We start from the raw sequence: 12,828 nt of genomic DNA on the forward strand, positions 1-12,828 counted from the left end.
ATTTATGTTGGATTTTTATTGGATTTGTATTTTAAAATATTTATATAATATAAATATATATTTATATTATATAAATATAAAAATAATATAAAATATTTAAAATATTTAAATGCCTTCTGGCGTTTAATAGATAGTTGGAAAGGTATAGTTTAAGAGAAATTACAAAAGTGATTAATGTTACAAAGCAAAAGCACATGGGCTATGCCAGGATATTATAGATAGAATTGACATTACCTGAGGGATTAGTTAATTCCACCCCAAGGAAGTTTAAGTTAAAATCAAAGTCAAAGGAACAAAATGTGATGGATAAACTGGGGTTGGCCAAAGAAACAAAGTTCTAGGAAAAGTGAACAATATATGTAAAGGCCTTAAAATAGCATATAAAGAAGTCCAGCATAGTTAAAAATAATGGGCAAGTAGTTTCCCAGGCTGAGGTTGAAAAAGACTCAGATTTCAAAGGACCTTGAATTTTGGAATTTGTCCTAACAGTAATCAAAAATCAGAAATATTTTCACCAGGTAGATGACACAGTAATATTTGCTCTTTCAAAACACCACTTTTGAGGCCTTGGGAAGAGAAGGGTGAATTTTTATTTTATTTTTTTCTTGGATTTATTCATTTAATTTGAGAGAGAGAGCACGTATGAACGGGGGGAGGGGCAGAGGGAGAGGGAGGGAGAGAATCTCAAGCAGACTCCCTGCTGAGCATGGAGTCCCATGTGGGGCTTGATCTCATGACTAAGATCATGACCTGAGCCGAAGTTAAGAGTCAGACGCTCAACTGACTTAGCCACCCAGACACCCCTATAAGGGTGAATTTTAAAATCTAGTAATTAGTCTGTTATAAAAATGAGAAATATAAAAATTGAACAATGACTGGTATTGGCTTAAACTAGGATGATGATAGAGAAGATTCAGGGAAAGAGTTATTAGAATTCAAAGCACCTTCAAGAAGTAGAACCAATAGGACCTGGTTACTGTTAGCTACAGAGACTGAAAGAGAAAGAGAAGTCAAGGATGCCTCTTAGATTTTAAACTGAGTAGAAGGAAATGAGAAAAGGAGAAATGTAAAAGGAAACAAGAGAGGAAGAGAAATGGACATATTGAGCTTGAGGATCTCAAGAATGTCTTTATAGAGGTGTCACATACTCATGTAGACTTTGAGAAAGGGGGTACATAATTTTGAAACTGGATACGAGTCTGGCTGTTATCAATAGCCACGGAAGTATATAAAAACATGCAAAATAGGAGCATAGACTGGGCCAATAACAGGACATTAATAAAATCTAGTATTTTAATCTTAAAATAGGGGTCTGAACGTTTCAAATGTGATCTTGTTTTTTTAACAAAGCATCAGAATTATACAGATCTGCTGCAAAGCACTGAACAAAAAGCATTCATAAAATTATGTATCTCACCTCTAACCTACACAGAAATACACCCACAACACCTTGTTAATCTCTACTTGTCTTGACCTAACAATATTTCATATCCAAATAGAACTCATCACACTGTACTGTAGAACTTCAGGGTACCTGTTAAAATACCATCATAAAAACACACAGTATGATAACTGAAAACAATCCTCTCAGAATAAAAATAATTACTTAGAGAAGGAACTTAAACTCTCTGTTTAACCTGAGGAGAAAGTATAGATAAAGAGAAATAATTTTTGCATATATGAATATCCATATTCATCTATTTTACCTACACATAAATAGCCAAGGAATTAGGTGAGTTTAAGAGAGTGTAAGTGAACAATTTCCAAAGAAGACAATTTTGGTTTTTTTTAGAATAAAGAACCCTGAAGTAACACAACCAATAGAGGACACCTAGTGGTCTTTAGCAGAATCAATATTTGCCCACAGAAAATATTAAGCAACTCACCACACATACGTAATAATGTTAGTGTCAGCAAATGTGTTAATTTGAGAGAGATGACATCATGAATCTTATATATAATAATATAGATAGATATGATATATATTATGGGCATACATCAATTTAAATGTTTCAAACAATTTCCATGCATCTCATTTCATTTGAACTTCACAACTGTTCTATTAAATTTATAGGCATAAATAAGTCACTTTAAGGACTTCTCCCTAGATGACACAGAAAAAAAAAGGCACAATTTGAATAAAGTCCTACATATACTAATTTCCAGCATAGGGTTCATCTCGCATCACCATGTTGCTGGTGATGTGAAATACAATCTCAAATATAATTGTATCAATAATATTAATATTAGTATATATTGTTATATTGTTATATTTACTAACATAGTAATATATATTAATATATTATATTAATGACAATATTAATTATATCAAATATAATTAATATTTAAATTGTAAAACATTACAAAAAGACTTCATATAAGATCTTCTCATATTTTATTATTGGCACAAACATTTCAAGGGTAAGAGTTGTTGGCAAAGTTAATTCTCCCTTTAGATAACTAAACAGTGCCCTGCTTGGCACCGGCTGCATATAAGAAAGGCAGATGAGTGATGTATCTGTCTCCTAACTGGTATTATTAGGTTCATCGTCAGTGACCTCCAACCCTCTTCATTCTGCGGCATTCTAAAATGGAACCCCCCCCAGCCTCAAATGCCTCAGTGACACCTTATGAAGTCCATCATTAGCACAAATTCATGTCTATCCCTCCAAACTCATTCCCTTTACAACCTAGATTCTGGAGATGCAGAACTGTCTGTGCTAGGCTGCTTGTACCTCAGGTCTTAGTGGAATACGCCTCCCTGCCTCATTTTGTTCAGCTTGGTAAATCGGACTCTAGCTCTGAAACCCAGTTCAAGTCTCCATGAACATCTCTTCTTGTGCAAAAAAGCTGTGTTGTCCGCTCCTTCCTTTATTCTGCCACTTACCACACCATCTGTGAGTATTTGCTCACATGTTGTTTTTCCTGGGTCTGCTTTGAATTCTCTCATGCAGCATCTATCTGCACATAGAAGCTACTTAGTAACTGCTTGGGAGTAAAGAATGAATATTCCCTTGCAATTATTTAATGGATTTAGAACATGGAAGATTGCCATGTATTTAGGGGATCGGCATGCTCTGATAACCTTTCAGAACTCTGTGCTAGAGTACAAGGAAATTCAAAGGCAAAGTTGACACTGACTGTTTTCTGGGGACGTTTATAGCCAGAAAAGGAAAATGCATATAAATATGCATTAGCAACAAAGCTATCAACAAAACGAATGCAAGGAGAGCAGGTAGAATTGCCCAAAGTAAAGGTGTTGACCATTACAGCCCAGTCCATCAATGTTGAGTATTTCCTGGAGATGAGTTTGAGCCTAATTTTTGAAAGAGTGATAGAAAAAAAGAAAACACTTTCCAAATCTGAAGGGTGGCACATGCAAGATTACAGAAGCAAAAAGACTCATTCTCTGCAAGCACTGTAAAACCAAAAAACAAACAGGAGAGAGTTGTTGGGAACAAATATGAAGTGACAGGAGTGAAACAGGGGAACAGTATGCTGGAGAGCCTTGGAGGCACCCTGAAGAAACACAGATTTGATGTGATAGGCAATAGAGAGCCTCTCTTAGTTTTAGGGGGGGGTAGGTTTAGGAAAACACTGGTGTTTGCTTATAGCAAATCTTAGAATTTGATGCATTTTCTGAAAAAACGAAAGTAGTTAGAGTATTATGTATTGTGTAATTATAGATAGGCAATTTATAGCAAGAGTTAGTTTCTAATCTAATCCAATTAGAATGCTAAAATTAACCAAAGACAGAAACCACAGTCTGCATTAGCTCCCTGTGGAATAAATTTCCTTATTAATGCTGTGTGGTTAAACATAGTTTGTACATAAGCCTATCTCTGAGCTAACATAAAAATCTAGTATTGATTGCTAGAAGAGCAGCTCGATGTTCCATACACATTATTCATCTGAAATTGCTATAGACATATATGAAGACCAGAACCATAAGCCCTCTTCCTGCCTCAAAATGGATTTAGGTAATTATGGTATGTCTGAAATCTACACAAGGAGGATTGAGGGGACAGGAGATAGGAATACAAAATAAAATACTGTATGTGTGTATTCCTAAGCCATCATTATTACACAAGCATCATACATTTCCCACACTTTTTTCACATTGCTCATGAAGAATTTATACTTTATGCGACACTGAATCCTACAAAAAGATAACCATTATAGAGAAGCATTTCTCTTTTCAATTACTGTTTCTTAAATCTCAAATAATATCAAGGGTTATCCCTCTTTGATAAAATGACTGACATCAGCAGCAGAGGGATTTAAGGTTCCTAGAACCTTTCACCTTTGCTAACTGAATTATCTCCCATATACTAAGCTCTTAATCTACCTTTTATCTCTTAAGGGCTTGTGATGGTCCCAAATTGTTACTAACATTCCATTTTATTTCCAGGGATTTCCTCAGTGTTTCTTTTAGGTCAGAGAATAGGTTCCCCCCTGTGATAGGTGACAAATTAACACTCTGGCTTGAGTTACTCTTTACTTGAAATACAACATGAACAACAACGACGAATTAAGGGAACGATTTTTTTTTTCTCAACAAAAATACAAGAATAGGAAAGATGCACTTTGGTTTTCTGGAGAGTACAGGAAAAGGGATGTCCTGGCCTGATTTATTCAAATTACCACAGATTTTCACCTCACCTGGCAATATACATATTTTCAGTAGAGCATCAAAGAGCTCTATTTTTGCATCCTAAAGCCGTTGATCTTACAAAATTGTCTTGTGAAAATAACTTCCCTCCTGACTCTTTAACACCATGTGTTTCATAAATCAATTGGCCTAATCACCTCTTTCCTTCTACATTAGCCACTACTTTCAATTTTAGTAATGATAGTAACATCAGGACTAAATTTTAAAGTTTCTGTATTTCATTCACAATATTTCTCTAATTTATTTGGCTTTGGCACTTCTTGTTGTTTTTCAGTTGAACTAATTCAGACCGAAAAAAAAAAACATATCGTTGAAGATGGAAGCAGTTTCCTATAGAAGGCAGCCACTTTCCTTGGGAATGATTCATTTAGAACAGTGGCAGCTTCCAGACTTCACACATTACTTCCCCAAATTTGCTGAATTTAGCATTAGCCAGCTTGGTACTAAAACACTCAGAACTCAAAGACATGTGGGTGAACTCACATCTTCCTCTGCAGTCTTATTCCAAATGCTCACTGAGCAAATTCTTCTGATTTATTTGTTATATTTTCTACACGTAAACACATCCTGGTGGGCAATTGTAAAAATCAGGTAGAGAACTGGCAGTTTGGAACCATTCAAGTTTCTCTGTGCTTACGGTGTGAATCATGTAGGTGATGAAATAATGAATTTGTATTAAATTCTGGATTAATTAATATTGTTTCTTCCCTATTTCACAGTATTACTAGCAGACATTAAATACCATGCTATATGTGATTTTATGTGCGGGTATCATATAATCAAGAAAACATTCTTCATGGGCGCCTGGGTGGCTCAGTCGTTAAGCGTCTGCCTTCGGCTCAGTTAATGATCCCAGAGTTCTGGGATCAAGCCCCACATTGGGCTCCTTGCTCCACGGGAAGCCTGTTTCTCCCTCCCCCACTCCCCCCTGCTCATGTTCCTGCTCTTGCTATCTCTTTCTCTGTCAAATAAATAAATAAAAAGAAAAGAAAAGAAAAGAAAACATTCTTTACTTAAATGAGCTTATGGTTCATTTATCATCAAGGTCATTTGTTTATAAGCAAGATCTTGCCAACTCCTGACTCTAGCTTCAATGGGTTTGGTTACCAAACTTCTGTGAGTGCATATTAAATTGCATTTTACAGTAATGATGGCAGTGAGCTAATGATCCTGAATTATATCATGGCGTTTTTAAAACACCACCACATTACACGGATCCAGGTGACTGCAACCACTGCCAGGAACCAGAGGACAACAGTGTAAGGGGTGTCCTCTTCTATGACTGCATGGCCTGCCATTTTATCTGATAGGATGCCATCTGTTCATCCTGCTGCCGTTCTCTAGGGTAATTGGGTTAAAACCACAAGACATTGAAAATAGTCACATTGCCCACTATATTTTTAATTGCCTGGCCATTTATATCAGTAACTTTTCTTCTTACAGGCTACTCATTTGACCATGAGTAGTCATGTCCATGTTTTAGGGGGTAAATGCTCAACTCTTATGTTGCATAGATACAATCTTTGTTAAGATAAGCTTCCTACAATTTCTTATGCAATCTATAAAATGGTGAATACTAAAGTATTTATCACTGAAAGAGTGTATGTTATAGTGAGAAGCTATATAGTTCTGTGGTTAGGAGCATTTGCTCTGAAGTCAGATCACCAAGGTTAGAATCCCAGCTCCAGCTTTTAATAACTCTATAAATCTGGACAAGCTACCAGAATTATTAGGAAAATGAACGAATCCATGTAAGGAAAAAAATATATTATTTGACATATAATAAGCCCTCAATAAATATTAAGTAAAATTATCAATAATCATCTTGGTTTGATATTAATCTCAAACTGGTATAATCAAGTTTAAGAACCAAACATTTATTACATTTTAGATGGAATGTGTTATGTAGAGATATAATACAAGATGAATCAAATTTCTCAAAAATGCTTCATTTGATTTTGCATATAATCCATATCCATATTTTAAGAATGATCCATTTTTATGCCTTTCAGCAGTATCTTATGCAGTGTTTTATTATTGCACGTTATTTCCTGAAATCCTGGGAACCAAAATGTCATTGACAAGCACACACAAAACACTGCTACAGTCTCACAGAAAGCAGAACTAATGTTCACAAAAGTTCCATTTTAGGACTTGTTTAAACCTAAATTCCAAAACATAATTCTCCCTAAAAATGTTAAAAAGCATTTCCGTAGGGAGTAAAGCAATAATTAATCTATTGCCAGTATACTGCTTTCATTAGCCCAGGTTTAGGCACTCTAAGCCTTTTTGATCCTCATTTTTATGCAAACAACAAAATTCAGGTTATAATTAATTTTAAAAAGTAGACTTAGAAGGAAAATAAAGTCAAAAAGGTTACAAAGCAGACTCTGGAATTAGGAACATAAACTCCTTTGCTCAGTGATGATACATTTAACTCAGATCTTTCAAAACTCCAGTTAGGTGAGCCCTTTTAGGTCCCACCAACTGCATAAGAACAACAGATGCCCGGGGCGCCTGGGTGGCTCAGATGGTTAAGCGTCTGCCTTCAGCTCGGGTCATGATCCCGGGGTCCTGGGATCGAGCCCCACATGGGGCTCCTGGCTCAGCCGGAAGTCAGCTTCTCCCTCTCCCTCTGCCTCTCCCACTGCTCATGCTCTCTCTCTCTGTATCTCTATGTCTCAAATGAATAAATAAAATCTTTAAAAAAAAATAAGTAAATAGTGAAATGATGGCTTCAGGAATTCAAGGGGGAAAATGTATTTCAATGGACTGTAATTTAGACATTAAAAAAAAAAAAAAAAAAAAAGAACAACAGATGCCCTCTTCAGCAAAATATTGGCCAGATTCATTATACTTATTCACTGTACTATTTGTGTTTTCTATGTAATAATTTCCCTCCTGGGTATGCTGTTTTTCAGTATTTTGAAATGAATTAATAGGGAGAAATTATAAGAAATAATTATAGGCAAAGCATAACACTGAGCAAAATTATTATGCTAAAATCAGTCTTTACATATACAATTGGAAATAACTTCTTAAGTGTCTGTTTTCTTCAAATGTAAATTCTCTGAAACTTCAATACTAGAGGAAACATAGACCAGATTATCTCATAGAACTAATGATACAAACTAGATTAGCAATCAGAGCCTACACATCTTTGTCAAAGATGGTACTTGATGTATTCATATTAAATAAAAAGAAACTTCCCATGGTAGAAGAGGGATTGCATTGGTTAGGATAAACATTTACTGATTAAAGAGAATTTGTTTTGTTTTTTTTGTTTTGTTTTTTTTTTAATTTTTTTTTGTTTTTAAGATTTTATTTATTTGCGAGAGAGACAATGAGAGACAGAGAGCATGAGAGGGAGGAGGGTCAGAGGGAGAAGCAGACTCCCTGCTGAGCAGGGAGCCTGATGTGGGACTCGATCCAGGGACTCCAGGATCATGACCTGAGCCAAAGGCAGTCGCTTAACCAACTGAGCCACCCAGGCACCCGAGGATTTGTTTTTAAAAAGAGACTTAATTGGCATAAAAAACTGTTTTACAATCACTATTTTTTCAGTTGATTCAAATTCAGTATTTGACCATATCTTTGAAGGTACAAATATATCACTTACGCACCAAAAGGAATAAATAGAATTTTTCTTCTTGAATTTTATAAAACTCATTATACATAGCACAGGTGTTCATCTTAAAAGTTATAGTTAACAATCTCATGCTATAGTGGCTTTAAAGTAGTAAAAGATATATCTTACCTCTTCCCATTGATGTATGTATCTAATTAACCTTGAAAGTCGTAATAAACGCAAGAGACTGAGAATTTTTGTAAACCTCACAATGCGAAGTGCCCTGGCTGTCTTGTAAACTTCTGAATCCATTCCTTTTTCTACAATGAGAAAGATATAATCCACTGGGATTGATGAGATGAAGTCAACCACAAACCAGCTTTTTAAATAATTCATCTTGATCACTTTAGGGTCCAGGATGATTTCAGAACTGTCTTCATTGACAGTGCCAGTCCTAAAATTCATTATCAGGTCCAAAAGGAAAACTGTATCTGATGCCACATTGAAAATAATCCATGGTGTTGTTGTTTGCTCTGTAAAGAATGTGATTCCAACGGGTATGATGACCAGGTTTCCAACCATCATTATAAGCATTATTAAATCCCAATAAAACCTACAACAAATAAAAAAATCAGATTTTAAGATATAGACAATAACCATTCTTCCCCCATCATAACAAAAATTACTGATTTATGGTTAAATAAATGAGTAAAAGAACAAAGTGTTTGTTTTGTAAATAAGGAACTCCTTCAATGGTTATAAATTTAAATCTAAGTAAAATTAATATATTTCTAAAGCAAAGCATTGTGTTTATAGAATTCTAAATATTATTTGATATAAAGTGTTACTGAAATAAATTCAAGAACACTCATTCCCCCATTTATCTGGTAAAAAAGCAAAGACAACCTCCTCTATGTTAACATGTAATATAGATGGAAATAAAGGAGAAGAAGCATCAGACCAGAAGATCTACCTTAAAAAAACATTTTTGTGAAGATTCTTTAGAGATGCTTTGAAGTACCTTATATGTCAAATTACGATCAATGATTCAATCATGATTAAAATAAATACTAAAATACTAAAAATACTGGTACACTAAAAATATTGGTACTATAAATTATCTCTAGGAGTACGGATTAGGTCAACCATAAATTGCAGGCTAACCCGTGGCTTCATTGCATTCCAAATATTTACGCTTTCTTCTTTTTTAGTTTGAAATGAGAAACTAATTTTGTTCTAAGGCTAAAAATAATTGAACAGACCATTCTAGATTTTAAACTAGAATCTATCCAAAATTCCCACTTTTATCACTGTTTCACTGAACAACTACTTTAAATATATTCCCACTATTTTCACAAATAATTCTTTCTTAAAATTTCTGATTTAATTTTCAATACATCTATGGTTACTAGCTACCTTTTGAAACATTTTTACCTTATATTAAAATTGGGAGAAAAACCAATAAAATATAGTATAGATAATATAGTTAATAGTTATTTTCATGCAGTTTATTTAAAGTCTATTGACACTATAGTGAACAGACAAGGTAATAGATTACTTATATTTGTTACAGTATATACTTATAAAAATGAAGAAGCAGATCAACTAGTACAACCTTATAATCATGAAATAGTCTCCAGAAACATGAGTTACTTCATCCTACTCGTAGAGATCCTCTTCTGGCAGTTTTGTTGTATAAATGATGTAAATTTCTTTTTTTAAAAAAAAGATTTTACTTATTTGAGAGGGAGAGAGCACGCACAAGCGGGGTAAGGGGCAGAGGGAGAGGAAGAAGCAGACTCCAATGATAGCCCGACGTGGGCTCAGGACCCTGAGATCATGACCTAAGCCGAAGTCAGACTTAATGGACTGAGGCATCCAGGTGCCCCAATGATGTAAATTTCTATGACAGAAATTTCTGTCAACCAAGATCTCTTTATTTTACATTACTTCTCCTATTTAGACTACTTGGGCTACATTTGGTAAGGTATATAATTGCATAAACCTTTCGAAGTTACTATCATATCTGGTTATGAATGACTTGGGATAAAACTAGTTGCGTAAGAAAGAACTATAATAGGCCTTCTCTGCCCTTGTCTCCACCCCCCAGGATTATGTAAAAAGTGAATGTTTCTCATTTTGAAGATTTCACCAGTCTTTGTGTCACAGCGTACCTACACAGTTACGGACAAGCATACAAATACCCATATCAGTCATACATCCTGCACTGTCAATTTCAATGACATATTTTCTCTTTTATTCCCCTCCTCTTTTAATGGAAGTGCAAAATGTGCCATTTGATACACCAAGGACAGAGGAGAGATGTAGAGGAGATGCAATATTGTAATAGCTATTTCACAAAAAGTGACATCACTGAACTCTAAAATGAAACCCTGTGTGCCCTGAGGATTTTCACTTTTCTGGCCACTCTTATCAGTCTCTTCTGTGAGCTCATCCCTCTGCCTTCCCCTTGAAGGTTGCCATTCCCCTGGGTGTCACGCATAGTCCTTTTCTCTTCTATTCTACACATGCTCTTTGAGCAATTATCATACACTCATCCACATCTTTATGATTAATTCATAACTGATGACTCCCAAAAGCTCCACCTCTGGTCCATTCCTGTCTTCCAAGCCTCCAAACTTCCCACTCAGCAGCCTATTGAATCTATCCCCATGCAAATCTCACACTCACGTCACAGCAGGCATATGCTCAAACTCATCATCTCCCCTCTCGTGTAGATTTCTCACATGTTCCCTAGGCCAGGGAATGGAACAACTCTATACTTTATTTGCAAGCCAGAAGCCCTGGAGCAATCCTAGAAAACTCCTGGCCTCAAATCTACTCACTCTCACATTCGGATGTTTGGTTCTAACACCTGCGTATAAGTTGTATTCATCCATTTGCCCTTTACAATTCCGACTGCAACTATCTTCAACTAGAAATTCTTCCCAGCTGTTTAATTTGGAGACAAGTTATTTAAATTTTCTAATCCTAAAATTTTCTCATCTGTAAAATGAAGATTATTATAGAACCAAATATGTAGAGTTTTACAGATTAAATGAAATAATATATGCAAATCATATATCCTAGCATATAACAAATCATGGCACACAATGCTGGTGGCCTACTTAGTATTCCTTACCTTAGTATTTCCTTACCAAAAGAAAAACAACTTTGCGGAGAGCAGCCAGAAGCCCGCTGAAAAAGTACTCACTTTATAGACATCTTTATATTTCTCTCATTAAGACAGAAGATATTTTTAAAGAAAAATAAAACATATTCTATCATAGCCTCTGACTCAATAGAAATGAAGAGGATAAAGTGCCATCTATTCATTGTTGGAACAATAATTTTTATCACACCACAGCTTTTTATCAGTGGTACTTAATATGGTCTGAAGCCATCAGAAATCTCATTATCAATATAAAGCTCCATTAAATCTTATAATTTCCTTTTAAAGTATCACTGACTCTATTTTACAGACATAAACACAGATCTTGTTATAGACTTTGCATAATATAACACTTTCTTCAGTTAACATGGATTCATTCCTTATCTAGCCAAGGAAAATACAGTTGTCACCCACTCTAAAAGTATGATATAACTTCTGTTTTTTAAGGAAAGAATATTTTCCTGAAAATTGACCGCATGAGACTCTCTTGCCTACCTGCCCCCAAGTTTCTTTTCTTGACTCTTTGCTCTGAAAATGTCTCTTGAATACTCAGGTTCACCCTTTTTCTTAATTTTTAATTTCTAAGTCTTATACATGTTATTATGGAATAGTCTTTCCTATTCATTCCTCTTTCTATTCCCACTGTTATCTAGTTTGGGCAGAACTAGTTCTTCCTTAGAATAGCTCAAGTCTTCTGTCTATGGAATCTGACCAGTTTTAACCATCAGTCCCAGAGTGTTATGTTATCTAACACATAACTTGCCAGGTCAAAAACCATGAATGACTCTCTTAAGTAAAAATAACTCAGCCTGATTTTCAAGGCACTCTATAATACAGCCTCCTTCTCCTTTCACAGCCTCCTCTTTAACACTGTATGTGGCAAGAACATCATAACTTAAGCAAGAAAGTACTTACTCTTACCTTGCCATCATGCTCACCTAGGTAAACGTATAGGAGATACAGTTTATTCCAGTCTATTTACTCATTTTCCTATTTGCACTCTACCTACCCTTCAAGTCTTGTTCTGATACTGAGTTTCTTAGTTGTTTTTTTTTTTTTTAGCAACCCCCAGAGCAATATATATTTTCAGCATGCTTATTTTATTTTTCCTTTTGTTACTAATTATTTATTTTTGTTTCTTCCATCATTCCTGGATTTAAGTTCCTTTTAAAATTTTATTAGGTTTTTAATTTCAATTCCAGAATAGTTAACATAAAATGTTATATTAGTTTCAGGTGTACAATATAGTGATTCAACAATTCTATATAGTACTCATGGATATAAGTTCTTTGAAGTTCAAAACTGTATTTTTATCTTCTGTTTAACTTCTACAGTAATGTAGACAATATCTAGGACAACAAAAGTTAAGAAGATACATTAATTGAATTTTTAATGGAAACATACACTTCAGTGGGT

The 12,828-nt window shown here is 34.8% G+C and overlaps 1 protein-coding gene across 1 annotated transcript in view; it reads right to left on the reverse strand.

The window, feature by feature from the left end:
* Window positions 1–12,344, reverse strand: part of LOC118006515 (potassium/sodium hyperpolarization-activated cyclic nucleotide-gated channel 1) — a 359,934-nt gene extending 347,590 nt beyond the window's left edge. The window contains exons 1-2 of the mRNA XM_034999197.1: window positions 12,334–12,344; window positions 8,430–8,853 (exon numbers count right to left, since the gene is read on the reverse strand). Of these exons, the coding sequence (XP_034855088.1) occupies window positions 8,430–8,853; window positions 12,334–12,344 (435 nt within the window). The remainder of the gene's footprint in view (window positions 1–8,429; window positions 8,854–12,333) is intronic.
* Between the last annotated feature and the right edge of the window lie 484 nt (window positions 12,345–12,828).

The sequence above is a fragment of the Mirounga leonina genome, unplaced genomic scaffold (genome assembly GCF_011800145.1).
Source record: "Mirounga leonina isolate KUSES-001 unplaced genomic scaffold, KU_Mleo_1.0 Mir_97, whole genome shotgun sequence".
Taxonomy (NCBI): domain Eukaryota; kingdom Metazoa; phylum Chordata; class Mammalia; order Carnivora; family Phocidae; genus Mirounga; species Mirounga leonina.